The sequence below is a fragment of the Trachemys scripta genome, chromosome 7, assembly GCF_013100865.1.
Source record: "Trachemys scripta elegans isolate TJP31775 chromosome 7, CAS_Tse_1.0, whole genome shotgun sequence".
NCBI classification, from domain to species: Eukaryota; Metazoa; Chordata; order Testudines; family Emydidae; genus Trachemys; species Trachemys scripta.
Window position 1 is genome coordinate 107,806,531 of NC_048304.1, and position 17,381 is coordinate 107,823,911.

The window sequence follows — 17,381 nt, forward strand, 5'->3', positions numbered from 1 at the left end:
GGATGACTGTAATGGTTTAATTACACCAGTGTAGTTCTGCTGGTCCATTTCCCTGTGCAGTCGAACCCTTAGTGAGAGACAGCCCTCACCTGTAAGAGTTCACAATCTAAGGGGTTAATGCAGCTCTGCTCCCAGCACAGGTCTGCTCCCTGGGCTGCTTCTCTGGTTCTCTCTGACCCGCCTGGCCCTGCTCCCAGCTCAGCTCCGGCTCCTGCTCTCTCCTTAGCTCTTCCCCACTCTGGCCCACGTAGCTCCAGCTCAGACAAAGAACTGGACCCCCTGGCCACCTCACTCCCTCATTAGCCTGCCTGCCCTGTCAATCAGGCTGACCCGGAGCATTGGCCTCTCCCCATTGCCCTTTGGGACTGTCAGTCTCAGGGTCCTGATTTCCCATCAACCCTTCCCCTTGGTACTGGGAGCTACCCAACCAAAAAATCTCCACTGAGTTTTAGTAGCCGAGCTGGGAATTCAATCCCTGTCCCCCGGAAGTTCCATGATGGTGCCTTAACCATGAGCCCATCCATTCCCCCAGTCATACAGCTTCTCTGCAGGAGGGATAATTTGTACAGAAGGAAGGAGCTGGGCTGGGCTGGGCTGGATGGGGCATTCATGGGGGCTAAAATCCGACAGAGCTCGGTGTGGCCCTGGCTTGGCTGGGAGTGAGCAGAGCTCTGCAGGCTGCAGGGCAGAGTGACTGACAGCATCACCATCCGGGAAAGGGAGGGGGAAACTGAAGGAGGCTACAGCAGTTACCTGTTACAGCAGAGGCCTATTGTGCAGCACTGAGCAATGGTGTCTCATCAACACCCTGCTTTGAGCTGCTCAATGGTATCTCCCCAGGCCCCTCTCCACTCTCCCACTCACACTTCAGGTCACTTTGCAAGTGAGTTTAGATACCAGTTGAATTAAGGCTTTAATTCTGAGTAAGAGTGTCCACATAGGAATTTAATGTAGTACTTTAAATTGATACCTTTAGTTAATTGGGATTAATGTTCCTGAACCTCTCTGTGTTACTTTAAAGGCTCCAACACCAGGAAGCAAATATAAAATCCAACACTGATTATTTATAAAAAGTATCTTGTTTTTTAAGCCTGATTTTTTAGCGCTGGGGGTGGCAAAGCTAAGGAAAAGCCAGCCGAGAGGGAGGAAAGGAGGCGAGTTATCGTCTGCATGCACCTGAAGCAGAAGACTCCAATCACAAAGATGACACTTCCTCACCCCCCCCCCCCCAGTTTCTTAACTACCTGAAAGCTGAAAGCTGCCCGAGTCGCTATGGAAAGGTGCCAGGGAGCTCAAAGCCCTGCAGAAAAGGGCTTCTCAGGATAGTTAAACACACTCACAATGGTTCAAAGAGCTTGAACTAGCAACACAAAACAAAGGTACAAGAGGGAAAAAACGATTCCCAAATCCACCAGTGTCTGCAGCATGATCCAGAGACATCGCTCAGGTTCTGATTGTACCAGCAGCAGGGCCTCTGTCGCTCATTTGAAATCTCACAACACAGCCAGATTTTCCAGAGTTCGGCTCTCAGTTAGGCACCTAAAGGCAGTGGCTAGATTTTCCAAAGCACCCAGGACCCAGCAGCAGCCAATCATTGTTCTCAAATGAGAATTTTTATCAGCCTCTGGGTGCTGTCACTTACAGAAAACTGGCGCCTGTCTAGAATTCCTGCCAAACATCAGCTCAAACCTATACACCAAAGTCATTTAATTGCTTCAAGCAGTGACTGTTTTCCAGGTAGAGAAATACTGGCATGATGTTCTCTTGCATCCACATGGCTGCATTCTCTACATGAGGCTAAAAACAGTTTCACAAAGCCATAGTTTATGACAAATACTCTTTGTTATTTATATTTCATCACATCCCTACAAACCCGCATGACATTAAACAGATCTGTAAATTCAAAGGGGACCCTGACGCTCTTGTCTGTTATTATGATTTCACAGCACATCTCATAACATTCGCTGTTTTTCTTAAAGCTGAACTCCTGAGGTGCTGGGATTATGTGAAAATCTTGGGTTTTGTTGAAATGAGTAAGTTTCTAGCCCTCCTGGTTGTGAAGAACACCTGAAAAACCTGACCTCCATACAGCCAAACACCAGAAGTAAAACAAAAGCAAACAAAATGCATAATTAAAAAAAAATCTCATGAATTCTTAAGGCAACCTTGGGTTTTGGGGTAGGGGGCTGCCTCATGATTTTTGTACAGTTTGGGTTGGCAATGGAATCTCTAAACAGAGCTGAGAGGACTTGGCAGCTGAGCTGTTGATATAAAGAGTTGGGGGCAGGAATACAGAGTTTGGGTACTTTTCCCAATTTTATTCAGAAGAAACTTTTTTTCCAGATGGAAAACAAGTAACATTTGCCCTAAGAATATTCCAGTGTCCTACAGTACTTTGGGCGCTGTGCATTCTCCTGCTGTGGTCCCAGAGAAGGTCCCCCACTTCTTTGCTGCACGGCCCCTTTGGAGGTTCTGTGATGCAGCTGCACAATGACGAGTCCTGCATTTCAGCAAGTGGAGCATTAATGACATCTGTCCCGCTGCAGAGCGATGGTCGCGTATGTCGGTGTCTCTTCTCTCTGGGGCCGTGGATGCTTTAAGATAAACACAGTAATGTTACTTTTCTGCTAAACCAGCCTGAAGCCAGAGAAATGAAGCCAGAAAATGTCCGTCTGACAGCACTGTTGTATGTACATCAGGGGCTGTTCTAATGGGCATCTAGGCTGGGAAACACCAGCGGCCCCACTTCCTATTAAACCCCTATGAGGCAGCCAGCTCAGATTTCCCCCTCCCCAGCCTTGGGCTGGCCCTTTTCTGCTCCCCAGACAGCTGGGCTTTGCCCTGACACCTGCCAGCTTGGCAGAGGAGCACTTCTCCCTCTCTCCATGCCAGCCCCATCGAGGTAGTGCCTGGTTCTCCCTGTGATGGGCTGTTATTATAGACTCATAGGCTTTAAGCTCAGAAGGGACCACCATGATCCTCTAGTCTGACCTCCTGCAGATTGCAGGCCATAGAACATCACCAACCCTCCTGTAACAGACCCCTAACATCTGGCTAAGTTACAATCATGATTTAAAGATTTCACATTACAGAGACTCCACCATTTATACTAGTTTAAATCTGAAAGTGACCCGTGCCCCATGCTATAAAGGAAGACGAAAATACCCCATGGTCCCTGCCAATCTGACCTGGGGGAAAATTCCTTCCCAACCCCCAATATGGTGACCAGTTAGACCCTGAGCATGTGGGCAACACACACTAGCCAGACACCTGGCAACGAATTACCTGTAGTAAGTCAGAGCCCGACTTATCTAGTGTCCCATCTCTGGCCATTGGAGATATTTGCTGCTAGCAGTTGCAGATCAGCTACTTGCGATTACAGGCAGTCTCATCATACCACCCCCACATAAACTTACCAAGCCATTTTGGGTTTTTGCCCCAATTGCTCATCTTGGGAGGTTGTTCCAGAACTTCACTCCTCTGATGGTTAGAAACTTTCATTGAATTTCAAGCCTAAACTTGTTAATGACCAGTTTATATCTATTTGTTCTTGTATCCACATTCGCTTAACATAAATCGCTTAACATCCACCTCCCTCTTATTTATCCCTGTGATATATTTATAGAGAGCAATCATATCTCCCCTCAGCCTTCTTTTGGTTAAGCTAAACAAGCCAAGCTCTTTGAGTCTCCTCTCGGAAGGTGGGTTCTCCATTCCTCAGATCATCCTAGTAGCCCTTCTCTGCACCTCATCCAGTCTGAATTCATCTTTCTTAAACATGGGAGACCAGAATTGCACACAGCATTCCAGATGAGGTCTCACCAGTGCCTTGTATAATGGTACTAACGTTTCCCTGTCTCTACTGGAAATACCTCACCTGGTGTATCCTAGGACTGCATTAGCCTTTTTCATGGTTTATCTTATCTGAAATAAGGATTCATGTGTGCTGCGGGCAGTGTAGTTTTTTCCTGTCCAGTTTGATATCTTAATGATTGATGTTAATAATGGCAATATTTATAATGGTTCCAAGCACTTTTTATTATTCCATTGTTCTGTTGGAGATTGGGTGGCTCCCAACAAGTGTGTTTTTGATTTATGGGCAATTGCAGCACCTTGCTGAAGTTGGTGGCTGTGATAACCACCTTCTATTCAAGCTAAATAAGGGAACCATTAAATGCCCCTTTATTTAGTTTCAGTGCAAGCAATGGAAAACCACCACCCAAGGACTAGACAGCAGAAAAGCCTGGGCATGGCACGGGCGGGTGGTCTAAGAGCGTTCCTTTGGGTCTGATAAGAAAAGCAGAGTCAGACTCTGTGACAGAAGTAGCAGAAACACCTCAGAAGCAACCAGAGAAAGCAACAAGAGGAGCACTTGTAGCAGGACCCTGAAAGCTGAGAGAGAGAGAGAGCGAGCGAGCGAGAGCTTTTGGGCAGCGTGCTGGCTGGAAAGAGGCTTGCAGCTGGAATCAAAGAAAGTGCCTCTGTTGTCTGGTTCCTGTTTGTGTTCAGGGAAACAGGACTTTGTAGATGTTATGTAAATAAGTAGGGTTGTATCAACAAACATACCTGACTCTGTCATCACTTTCTCCTCTCAGTGTAATTAGTGTATGCCAAGACGCAGAATACTGGCTAACTGCTTGGGTCAAAGGGAAACCTGTGTAAGCAGAGTCAGGATGAGCTCTACCCTGATATCTGGTGGTGAATTATGGCGAGGGTGGAAAAGAACTTCAGGGGCTAATCTTGTTTGCATAGGCACACCCCAGCCTGGGACAACAGCAACTGAAAGTGGTTACTTTGGCTGGTGTGGGATCCCCAGTTTCTCTGTTATTGGGGCAGGAAGAATAAAGTGTTGTTACCCTGATTCTGTGAATCAAGGCCAGTGGAACTGGTGTATGACAGAGGGACTCACCATTAACTAAGTGGCACTCGCTAGACAAGGGCTATGGGTTACAAAACCCAGTGAATTGAGATGGGCCTGGGCCTCTGCCCCCTTTGAGGGCCTGGAACACCAATTGCACTAAATTTCTCCCCCTCCCCACTGTTAAATAGCAGAGCTAATTTTGCTTCCATTAGGAATCTAGCTAGAGATTGCTGAGCTGAATTCACTTTGGGCCAATAGTGCACCAGCATTGGGGCTCCCCTACTACAAGCTGAAATCACTAAGAGATAAAATTGCTGAGCTAAGATCACTGAGTGTGGTGTTAACTAATGGGGGAACCTGAAGATATATTGCTAAGTAGCTGGCAGAGTGGAGCAGTTTGCGGGATGGTTGGAGCAGCCCGCTGAGCAGTTTGCGGTGGCAGCTGGAGCAGTTCATGGGATGGCTGGTGGAGTGGTGCGGCTGGCAGAGCAGAGCAGTTTGTGAGACGGTTGGAGTGGACCACAGAACAGCAAGCGGAGCGGAGCAGAGCAGAGCAGAGCAGTTTGCGGGGGCAGCTGGAGGCGCAGCACGGCTGGTAGAGCGGAGCCATTCATGGTGAAGGCTGCAGCAGAACTCCACGGAGAGGCGGGGCAGTCGGCCTTGGACCATGTAAGGTGCCCCATAACACCCCATGTGCCCTCCCATTTCCACCCAGGCTGGGTGGGGTAAAACTCTTCAGATAAACTTTTGAACTCTGGGGCGGCACTGACCAGGGGCAGAGACTTTTGGGTTGTTGGACTTTGGGGTGATTGGACTTAGGATCTGAGGGGAAAAAGACACTGCCAAACTTACTTTGCTCATGGTTTGTGTTATGAATCCTGTTTGTGGTGTTTCCCCAACATAATGCCGCATTGTTTCCCTCCTTTATTAAAAGGCTTTTGCTACACGCAGACTTCGTGCTTGCGAGAGGGGAGGTATTGCCTCCTAGAGGCGCCCGGGGGGTGGTATGTAATTGTCCCAGGTCACTGGGTGGCGACTCGAGCTGGTCTTGCATTGTGTTATTAAAAGGGAACCCCTAGATAATGAACCCGGCCCTTGTTGCTGACAACTCAGAGGGGCAGAAGGGTTACACCTATATATATAATTTTCATAGGGTTAAACTAGCTTCTGAATTCAGAGGAGTCATAAATATCTCTGTAAGTACTACCCTGTCCTACAATCATTTACTAAAAGCTCTAAAGGATAAATCAGTGTTTGTTAGTATAAGAACAGCCAAAGTAATACTAGGAAAATCTCTGAAAAGTGAATGAGATTCCATCTCCCTGAGATCACTTGAGTGCTTTGCCCCAAACTTTCAGGACAAGATCAACACAGTGATGTGACATGGTTATCAAATTTCATATCCTCTGGAACGGATTTGTGGTGTGTGTGTGAAATTCAGGCTGATAATGGGATGCTAACTTCAACCTTAACTCTGAGGAGACCAGCTATGCCTCCATGATAGCAGCGCACAGCTCTTCCCTTTGTGACACTGCTTTAAACACTCAATAATATGTTACATAAAAATAATAATAATACTAGGAGAGAACTTCAGTGACCCAAACTCCTCCTATGGATCTTTAGAGGAGGAGAAATAAAAATCCAGGGTTATTGTTCATTGCCAATGTCAGCTGGAGTGTGGACAAATAATTATCATAAGGAAGCAGTTGAAGTAAGGAAGCTCTGTGTTAGCAGCTTTCCCTGCCACTAATATGATACCCAGGGTGTGTGCACCATGGCACAGCCGCTGCTAGCAGTGTGAGCCCGTGCACACCCCACTGACACCTACATCACATGCAAACCCACTGGGGAAATCCTGCTCCATTGTTGTCAATGTGAAACTCCCAGGATTTTACCCATTGCCTGTCTTCCTTCCCCACGATGGGGAGGGTTAGCAGTAAGTGGTGCTGGGGCTTCTCACTACAGCCAATTCCCACTTGGGTAACATTTCGAAGGTTTTCAAACCTGCCTGGGGGATTTGAATGTCCAGTTCCCACATGTTTTATTGGGAACTTTGAAACCTTGAACATCTCTGCCTTGGTTGTTTGTCTGACTGCAGAGGCTGGTGGGGGAAGCCCCTCTGTAGCCGGATAGATTTTCAGGCTGTGGAGGTTTCTTCCCTATCACTGAGGTGTGGAGTTTGAGAAGGATGTTTTCCTCTTACCTGGATGTGTGTCTGTGTGGGGCAGGGCCTGACTGGCCAGGCTCACAGCAACTATGGGAGGCAGCTACCTGCTCCTGGATGGAGATCTGGGGCAGCAGCAGTGAGACCAGGGTAACAGACACAACCTGAAGCCTGGGAATCCTGAGTAAATCCATGTTCCAAGCCCACGGGTCACTGCCGAGCTGGAACAGGCAAACAAATCGCTCTTTTCTATCACTTTGTCCTTAATAAAACCTGCAACTCACCCTGGTGCTTCCCATCCAATTCACGGAGGCATCTGGGGAGAGAATGACAGTTACACGTGGTCACTTGGGCGTAAATGTCTTTAAGGGAAGGAACCTCGCTGGGCACGAATTTTAACTCCCCGGGGGCTCCCACCTCTCCCCCAGCCAGGGCAGGGCTTCCCTGTGGTCAGCACTGAGCACAATGGAACCTGATCCTGATCAGGGTCGCTAGGGGATACCGGAGCAGAAGGATTTAATGCAGCTGTTGAAGGTATTCAGTGGAAACTGTCTGTCTGGGTTTCCACAGAGCTATTTTGTCACAAACAGAGGTGGCTTTTTGCAGAAAATTTCAACATTTTGTTCAAAAAATGAGTGTCCCCAAACTGAACTATTTTGGCCAAAACCAGAAATATTCTGATTCAAATACCACCTGGGTGCCACATGGGACTTGTCATGCAGTTGCCTCATGCTGATATTCTCTTCCACAGGCTGGCCTTGCTGCCTAGGCTTCATCTCCCATGATTCACTCCAACCAGGGACTCCCATGATGTACTATTTCCCGTCACAAAGAGGGGAGAACTTGGTGCATCATGGGAGAGTCAGAGGGCCTGGCTCAAAGAAGAGACCAGACGCATGAGGCACCTAAACTATGCCTATGAGGCACTCTTGCACCCAGCTCCCAGTGAAGGGGGTGGAACACTTTCTAATGGGAGCTTTCCCCAGGATGTGCCCTTTCCATAAAGGATGATAAGTGGTAACAATTTGCCTCAGTCCCCTAAACCACAGCAATGCAGGACTGGGGATTACAGGCAAAGGGTGGGACAAAGGAACCTCAGGGACTCAGATGCACAAGCCCTGGGACCACGAGAATTTTTTCTCCTCATTCACTTTGATCACAGGCAGTTTGTTGTTCTAACTCTTGGCCAGACAGTCTGACCTGGGATCTGTCCATCCCCCACCAATTAACACATTTACTCCCAGCCCTTGCATTTCTCCTGCATGTGCAGGTGACCCCAGTAACCCCAATACTCTCCAAAAGCTCTTACATTCAATATTATCTGCAGGAGTGTTGCTGGTGTCATGCTGGACTTGTTCCCTGTGGGGAGTAATAAGGACAGAGAGTATCAGTGATGCCGTGCTCTCTCTCTCTCTCTCACTCACCTTGGTGACACTGAGTCTGTTTTTAGAGGTCCAGCTGTGAGTAGGTTTCTTCCCATGGCTGGTTCTCCCTGCTAGGACCTTACATCTCCATTCAGCTCACACTCAGGGGAAAGGCAGCAAGCCCTACTTCTGGATAATCAGGGAACATGGCAGCTTCACCATTTATGGAGGCAAAGTCTAATAAAGATGAGACTTAAATATCCTGTTCTACTTCAGCAAAATGGCCAAGAAACCAACCACCCAAAACCCCACTAGGTCAGCATGGAGTTAAGATTGGAGGGAACCGAAAATCTGTAACATTTAGGACAGATGTTGAAGAGAACACCGTCATTTTCACAAAGTTAGAACTGGATGACATATTTCAACAGGAATTTTTTTCATGAACAGAAAGTCAAATGTTTGGCCAAAATTGTTTGATTTAATGAAATTTTCAGTGACAGTTTTTTTTAATCAAAATGTTCATTTTGTTTTCTTTCTAGTGGACATTTTGTTTTGTTTCACTTTGAATTTTTTTGGCCAAAAAACACCGTATTTTCTGTGAAAAAATTTGAACACATTTTTTTATTTGAAAATTTTAAAACTGGATTTTTGGCCCAGGACTGCTCACAATGTAAAAAGGCCGAATGTTCATCTTTAAGGCTCAACTTTAATGTCTCTGCATAATGTGGAAATGAAGTCGCAGAGCCCCCTGTCTGCCCAGTCTGCTAACCAGCTCCCATGACCAGGAGAGCAGGGTGGGGGTATCTGTGGGGAGAGACTGGTCATATGAGAGGAGCAGAGGGGGAAGGAATGTTTGGGGAGAGGCAGCTACAGAGCCCTACGGATGGGGGGCACAGGAGGCAGGCAGGGAACATACACTGCCGGGAGTCTGGGGAGAGGACTCCCGGTACTGAGGGTCTGTGTGTCGTGTCCCCCTTACCCCCACCAGTCGCTGCACTGGGAACCCAGGCTGGGCCAGACATTGGCAGAGCCTGGACACTGCCTCAAGTCTCCCCATGCACCTTTTCCTCTCTCTGTGCAGATGGGCACCCCATGGACTCCCTAGTCTCCCACCTGGGTCTCTCTGCCCTACCCACAGGGCTTAGAATGAGCGTATGGGCCCCGTGGCCCTCAGAAGGGCTGCAGCGAGTCCGGCAGGCTGCAGAAGGGTCAGAGGGGGAAGGCAGCAGTAGTCGAGGGGAGTCCTGCGTGACAGGTGCTGGCTGTAGAGCAATGGGCAGCGACCATTAGAGACTCTCTGTAGGGTCCTTGCAGAGTCTCTGTGTGGGGTGATGGGCAGACAGGGAGCCAGGAGCACTTGGAAGCTCCCTCTCTGCCCCGTGTGTTATTCACATGTACGGCACGCTCTGAATCCCCACAAGCGTCCCTGCTGCCTGGCTCTTCCCAGCAGGCATGTGGGGGCAGTGCCTTGGTTGCCCCACACACAGACCTGCATCAAATTCACAAATGCTGTGAGTGAAACCACTGTGGGTGTTTCGGGGCGAGTCCATGTGTGGATGCGCCTTGCCTGGCACTAAACCAGCTGCATATGGGTGGTGGGTATCAGACCAGGGAGGCTAAGCCTCAAACAGGCAGGTGTGGCTCTACCCATGCTGTGCCCTGAGGCCCCTTGCCAGCATCCTGCTCTTCCCCCGTAGTCCTGCCTACAAAGCTCCTCTTCCCGCCCTCGCTCAGCCTCTCCCCTGAAGCCAGCTGGGGTTGAGGCTAGGGCGGGCAGGGCAGGTGGGCCAGCTGGCAGCCCAGGGCAGCTGGAGCGGGTCGGCCGGTGGCCTGGGCGAGCCGGTGGGCCTGGACTCAGGGTGGCTGAGAAGGGGCTCCTCTGGCCATGGTGCGGGGCTCAAGGCTCCAGTGGGGGATGGGGACAGAAGGGGGGAGAGGCGTGGCATTTGGAGAAGTGGTGGAACCAGGGCTAGTTTCCCTGAACAGGGGCTCACATGCTGCCCATGCAGCTGTAGCTGATGGAGTTAACATTGCACGTTACCCACTGCAGCTAGATGGACTGGAGACCCTTGGTTCCCAGCCAGGCCTGGCCACTCCCAGCCCCACCCCAGAAGAACAGACCTGGTTCTGGGGAACTGTCTGGGTCGGTCGATGCTGCTTTGTGGGTGAGTAGCCCCGATACCCCCTGAGTGTGAAGCAGGGTCACTTTCATTCTTTCAAACATCTTGGGGTGATTTTCAAACACGCTCACTCTGCTGCCAGTGAATTCGATGGGAACACGCCTCTTTGGAAAACCCCTTCCTTAAAGCGTCTCCTACTAACCCCCAGATCCCACCACAACGAGGGAATCATAGAATCATAGAAGATTAGGGTAGGAAGAGACTTCAGGAGGTCATCAAGTCCAACCCCCTGCTCAAAGTATGACCAAACCCAACTAAATCATCCGAGCCAGGACTTTATCAAATCACCCCAGCTGGACCCTTAATAAGCTCTAAGGATGGAGATGCCACCACCTCCGTAGGTAAAATCCATCCTTCCCTGGCCTTTACAAAAATTCCTGCACAACAAACAAACTGAACCCCCTTCCCCGCACCCTCCACCCGCAACAGGAGAGCTGAGCTCCACTTAGACCCTGGAGCGGCTGCTGGCCCTTACTTGACCCGGAGAGAACAGACCCAGAAAGAAAACGAGACGGGAGAGGGAATAAATCTCCTCCTACCTTTGATCCCTTGGTAGAGACACAACTGGAAGCAGTGAGACAATGTCATCAGAGATGTGGCCATGTTTCCTCGTGAGCAAAGAGAGAGAAATTGAGTGACATACGTAAGGGCCCTTCCTGACTAGGGGATGCCTTCCTGAAGTTTAGTATCTGTGTGTTGATATTCCATTGAGACACATGCCCCTAGCTGAGCCCTAGATTGTGACCATCTATGGGGCAGGGACTGTCCCCTTCATTACTGATCTGTGCAGCTCCTGACACAGTGGGGTCCTGATTCCTGACTGGGGCTCCAGGGCACTACAGTAACACACCTAATAAATAATGTACAGCACCTAGCACAATGGGGCTCTGATCCCTGACTGGGGCTCCAGGGTGCTACTGTAACCCACACACCTTCTGGGTGTCGTGTTCTGTCCCATCTAGTGGCACCAAGATCACTTAGAGAGAGAGATAAAATGAGTTTGCTCTACAGCCTTAGCTAACAGCCAGTTGGCGTTTAGCTCATGTGGTAGAGGCTCATTCACTAAACTCCAGAGATCCCAGGTCCCATCCCGCCTGCCAACAACCAAGGTCTGTTGGTGTTACACTACTGCAATACAAATACAGGCAAGTCTCATCTTATGCAGGGGTTCCGCGTTTAGCATGTAAAGCGAAAACCGCGTATAGTGAAACACTCATTGAGTTCAATGGTGAGCAGAATAGCCCCCACTACAGATGCAGTTTTTATATTGTTGTTTCTTTTTTTCCCCATTTTTGCAGACCGTGCAAAGCTGAATTCGCACATGTTAAATGTGCCTAAGATGCGACTTGCCTGTAATTAATCACAATGATAATCCCTTTCATCATCTCTTTGATCTTTCTCCCCAGCCAGCCTCCCCTGCCCCCATAATGATCAATTTCATTGTGTCTTTAATCTCTCTTCCCCCATCCCAGACACACTGGGTACAGGGGATCTAAGGGGTTGTCTCTGCTACATCTGTCTGTACATTTGCTAACACTGCTTGGCCTCACTGTCATACCCACCTTTCTTTCCCAGCAGATAAAGAACCACAGCCAGAACCACGACAACAGGGATTGTAATTCCCAATGGGAGAGTTAGATCCGTCCCTAGGGAAGAACCTCGATGTGAATGGCCTCTCCAAGCAGCCACCGGCAAGTCCCCACTGGCTGGAGCTCGTGAGTCCCGTGGAAAGTGACCCCTCATGTCCTCATGACCATACAAAGGGAGCTCACCCCATGGTTATCTGCAGGGTGAGTTATTGGCTGTCCTTTGTGAGTAAAGTTCATTGAAGTTTTTCCACAATTTTTGTCCCCAAACTTTTTTTTAATCTAAACACATTTTAACTGAAATCAAAATCTTTCCCCAAACAATTTCTGTGCAAGGACCTTCTTAATTTTTCCACAAAAATAATTTTGAAATGAAAGAAAACATTTTGTTTGGCTTTGAATTGACAATTTTGTTTCATTTTGGTTTTCAAAATCCACAAATGGAAGGAAAATGTCCATTTACTTTGAAACTAAACAAAGTGAAACTCTCTGTGTTTCTAACTGACAGTTGTGTCTCATTTTGGTTCCAAACCAGCCACCTCTCCCAAAAAAAGGAAACTGTCAACTCAAAATGAGGCCAAATGAAAATTTTTTGTTGAGTTTTATGAATATTTTTTGATAAAATCCCTAAAGTTTCCATGACAAGTTTAGAATGAAATAGTTTTCGTCACAATTTTTTGTGGCAACAAACCTGGATTTTCCCTCAGCTCTCAGGGTGAGCTCCTCAAGGCAGGAAACTTTGGTGTGGGAACTGCCCTGCTTCAGGGAAGCATCACGATTCAGGGCAGCACCAAGGTACAAACTTAACTTCAAACAGCCATTTTAGGTCCAGCAATGGGACTGTAGCAAGTGCTTAAAGTTAAGCTCCTACATAGGTGCTGTCCTGGATAGGGTTGGACTGGAGCACACGCTTGAGAGCTTTCCTCAGTGAGGGCGAGAGATCTGTAAGGCATGCAGAGACATGTGCAGAGCGTGTCGAAAACTACCCAATGGAAGAGTTTTTCATCAGAAAATGCTGTTTCTTCAAAATCAAAAACTTTCAACAAGGCTCTTCAGTCTTTCAGAATCAAAATGTCGCTGAATTTCTGTTCCATGCAAAATCTGAAATTTTGACTTTTCATCCTAATTCAGGATGAAAATAAAATGTGAAAGGTCAGAATTTCTCAAAGGACAGAAATGCCGTGTCCCCGGAAGCTATTGAGGCACAGACAACATTCGTGTTGCTCTAGCAGGAGTCACTAGGTGGCGCTGTTACACAAAGTCTGACACCATCTTATCCTTGCAGTGCGAGCTGTGCACACAGCCTTTGCAGGCATGCTGTTTGGGTGTTGGTCTGTTTATGCAGGCACTTTGCGGGGAGCTGGGGCAGGTTTGGACTCTGCTAAAGTCAGTTCCTGGGACACGGTTGCTGCCTGGGAACCGGGCACTGGTGCTGGGCTGAGATTCCTGAAAGAGGGATTGCCTACATGCTGTTTATGACACCTCTGTTCCAGGACTGGAGCACAGAGCATAAATAACTAATTACACAGACAGACAGAACTTGTGAGCCCAGGTGTGATGATGTGTCTGGTACCTGCTTCCAGAACAACCCAAATACAGTGAGTGCAGAGGGAGGAAATAATTCACTGACTGCCGGTTTAGTAGAGAGGGTCAGTGAGCTCCAGATGAAACTCTTGCTCATCAGAAGAATTTACCTTCTGTGGGGGAGGAACCGCCAACACCACCGCTGCTGGAGTTATCACCTAGGCAATAAATAAACAAGAGGTCAGAGCAGAGCGTGGCACCACTCCAGGCCCATACGCTGCCCTAACACAACTATACCAGGGGCAATAACTGGCTGGTAGCCGTGCTGCTGAAAGGGGCCTGGGGATACAGTGGATCACACACTGAATCTGAGTCAACATTGCGAGGTAGTTGTCAAAAGGGCTAATGTTGTATGTAAGACACGGGAGGTCATTGTTCCGCTCTGCTCCACATTGGTGAGGCCTCAGCTGGAGTACAGGCTCCAGTTCTGGGTGTGACAATTTAGGAAAGTTGTGGACAAACTGGAGAGGAGAACAACAAAACTGATTAAAGGTTTAGAAAATCTGACCTAGGAGGAAAAGTTAAAAACACTGGGCATGTTTTGTCTTGAGAAAAGAAGCCTCGGGGGGGAATCTGATAACAGTTTCCAAATATGTTCAGGGCTGTTATAATGAGGACGGGGATCAATTGTTCTCAGTGCCCACTGAAGGTAGGACAAGAAGTAATGGGTTTAATCTGCAGCATGGGACGATTAGGTTAGACAATAGAAAAAGCTTTCTAACAATGGGATAGTAACGCTCTGGAATAGGCTTCCAAGGCAGGTTGTGGAATCCCTGTCATTGGAGGTTTTTGAAAACAGATTGGACAAACTCCTATCAGGGATGGTCCAGGTTTACTTGGTCCTACCTCAGTGCAGGGGGCTAGACTTGATGGAATCTTGAGGTCCCTTCCAGCCCGACATTTCTATGATATCCCCATCCCCCACCTTTCTGGGTTGGGCCGTCTGAGCTGAGATGGGTGAAAATGGGGGGCGGGGTTCCCTGTGTCAAATTATGAACAAAGCTGTTTTGTTAGAAATTTTTTGTTTCAGATTTTGATGAATTTCAGCATTTGGATTTTCAGACGTTTCTTATTGAATTGTTTTTCTTGCTCTGCCATTCACCCCACCATCTGGTGTGATGCTGAGTTGCTTGGCAGGGCTGAGCTTGGACACAGACAAAGACACACACACTCTTACCGGTGACGCTTAGGCGCTGGGCAGGGCTGAGCTTGGATCTGGTCACCTGGTTGTTACTGTCCTTGATCTCATACCCACAGGTGTAATTCCCAGAGCTGTCTCTGGACACCCCATGGTCGTAGTCGTAGATGAACTTCTTTGAACCCCGCTGAGACAAAACCTCCTCCCCCTCCTTGCAGAAGATGATGCGGGTGGCCAAGAACTGGGATAACATGAGGCACTGGAGCTGCACAGAGTCCCCTGGTTGGGCGGACGTCTGGCTCAGGTAGAGGGTGGGAGCAGGGAGAGTGCCTGGGAAGGGGAATGGGTCAGAGCTGTCAGTGGGACATTGGTGGTGCCCAGCCCTATTTATGGGGCAGGAGGTAAATGGCGGGTGGGTCTGTGCCACGTCTCAGATGGAGGCTCTGATTCCAGCCAAGCTGGGCAGATGGGGGGACAATCTCCCTCTGGTTACCAGAAGCTTTATTCCCTGGGATTATTTGGGTTATGGAACAGCCTGGAGCTGGGCTGGGATCACAGTGTCTGGCGCTGTTCACTCTCCTAGAATAAGAGCCCCCAGTGCACGCAGCCTGCAGCCCCAGCTGGGGCAGTATAGCCAGGAGAGAGGCAACCTGTGAGCGAGGCCGCCCAGGCCATTGGGGGCTGTCTAGGGCCTGGCCAACACCTCGGCCTGTCCCCTCAGCCCATGCAGTGAAGGCCAGTTGCTGCCCCTGGAAGTTCACAAGTTGACAGCCAAGGAGCTGTGTCCAGTTCCTAACCCCTTCGACGTCTGCTCTAACATCCTCCCTGTCCTTGTGCCCCTCCTGTCCCTCAACCCCTCAGCAGACCCAGGCTAAGGGAAGGTCCTAGAGTTTCTGCAGGGAGCAGATCCCCCTTCCCTGGGAATCGCCAGGGCAATGGGACCCAGCTCTGAACTCGCAGGGGAATTGCTGCTGCCACAGGGTAGGTCAATATCTGCCCAACACCTTCCCCACCCCAACAGTGCCCCCTGCTGCTGCCTTCCCCACGCAGCCAGCAAAGAAATGGCTCCACCAGCCCCTGCTAGGCTGGACACAGGGTCGCTGGGCGTGGCTTCCTGGCCTAGGTTATACACGAGCTCAGCCTGGGTTATATAATGTTCCCTTCTGTCCGTACCCTCTTGAGCGCCACCTGCCCGCCCAGGGCTGACTATTAATGGTGCTGCTGATATTTAAGGAGAAGGTGCAGGCTGAATCCATGTGGGGAGTGAGCTCCAGGGGAGAGACCTGCAGCTGCAAGGGGAGCCCATGCGTGGGAAAGTAAATCCCTTGAGATCAGAGTCGTGGGGTTCTCTGCTTCCCAGCGCCAGTGCTCCGGGGGTGGGACGGGCTGTGGATGTGACTCTCTGACCCGCGTGTCACACTGGCCTTGGGTCAGAGCAGAGCTGAGAAGTAGCAGGACAGGGAGGGGTCGACCAGGAGATCTGCTCACCCTTTTCAGATCCCACAAAGCCCCATCTGCCTTCCCATGCCATTTCTGATGACGTCACAGTGACCAGGGAGCAGCCTAATGGGTGGTGGCTGGACGCCTGGACAGAGAGGGGTAAATGCCATGGGCAGATTGGGGACAGACAGACAGACGGACTCACCAGGAACTGAGCAGATCTCCTGGCTGCTGGGTCTCAGCGCTGGGAACAGAAAGGTGCCGTGTGGTTAGTGCTGGAGACAGGGCCGGCTCTAGGATTTTTACCGCCCCAAGCAAAAAACATTTTGGCTGCCCCCCACCCCAGCCCTGGGCTCCCCCCCCGCTCCTTGCTGCCCCAGCCCTGGGCTCTCCCCCCCAACCTGCACCCTCCTGCTGTCCCAGCCCTGGGTCACTGGTAACTCGCTCTCAGGGCAGGTCATTCAGCAGGAATTTTAGATGTGCACAGAACACAGACGGGATTGGTTCCCATATGGTTACAGAACTGCTGTAAAGTGGAACGATTTTCAGCTTGTGTGACTGGAGGATATCTGGATGCATATTATAAGACTGTCCTACATAAATGAGGAAAAGTGGAGGTGCCTTTATTATTCTTTTGTTCCACTCTGTTTCTATGGGGAATTTGCCAATGCAATATCACTGTCTTCCTTTTAAACAAACAAACAAACAAACAAACAAACAAACAAACAAACAAACAAACAAACAAACAAACAAACAAAAAGCAATGGCTGTTGAAAATAGCAATTCCAGTCCTAATAACCACTGGGAAGCATTTCTTGCTCAATTTTATCCTACTTTTTCTACAGCAAGTTACAGTGGATCGGTATATTTGATTTGGGAGAAATGAAGTAACAGCTGCCCAAATTGAGCTTGAGCACTCCTGAATGTTGAGGGTGTTCAAATCTGGAAGGCAGGTGCTAGATTCCCTTTCTGAATATTAGCTATATCTGGAAAGGAAAAGTCAATTTCTGCTTCCATGGCTCAGAAGTGGAAATCCTCCTACGTGCCTGGTACTATATCTAAAG

General features: G+C 49.2%; 1 protein-coding gene across 1 annotated transcript in view; it reads right to left on the bottom strand.

The window, feature by feature from the left end:
- Positions 1 to 2,273: 2,273 nt before the first annotated feature.
- LOC117880585 overlaps positions 2,274 to 17,381 on the bottom strand; it is a 21,637-nt gene continuing 6,529 nt past the window's right edge. The window contains exons 6-8 of the mRNA XM_034776869.1: positions 8,335 to 8,384; positions 7,310 to 7,341; positions 2,274 to 2,594 (exon numbers count right to left, since the gene is read on the bottom strand). Coding sequence (XP_034632760.1) covers positions 2,523 to 2,594; positions 7,310 to 7,341; positions 8,335 to 8,384 — 154 coding nt within the window. The 3' untranslated portion in view covers positions 2,274 to 2,522. The remainder of the gene's footprint in view (positions 2,595 to 7,309; positions 7,342 to 8,334; positions 8,385 to 17,381) is intronic.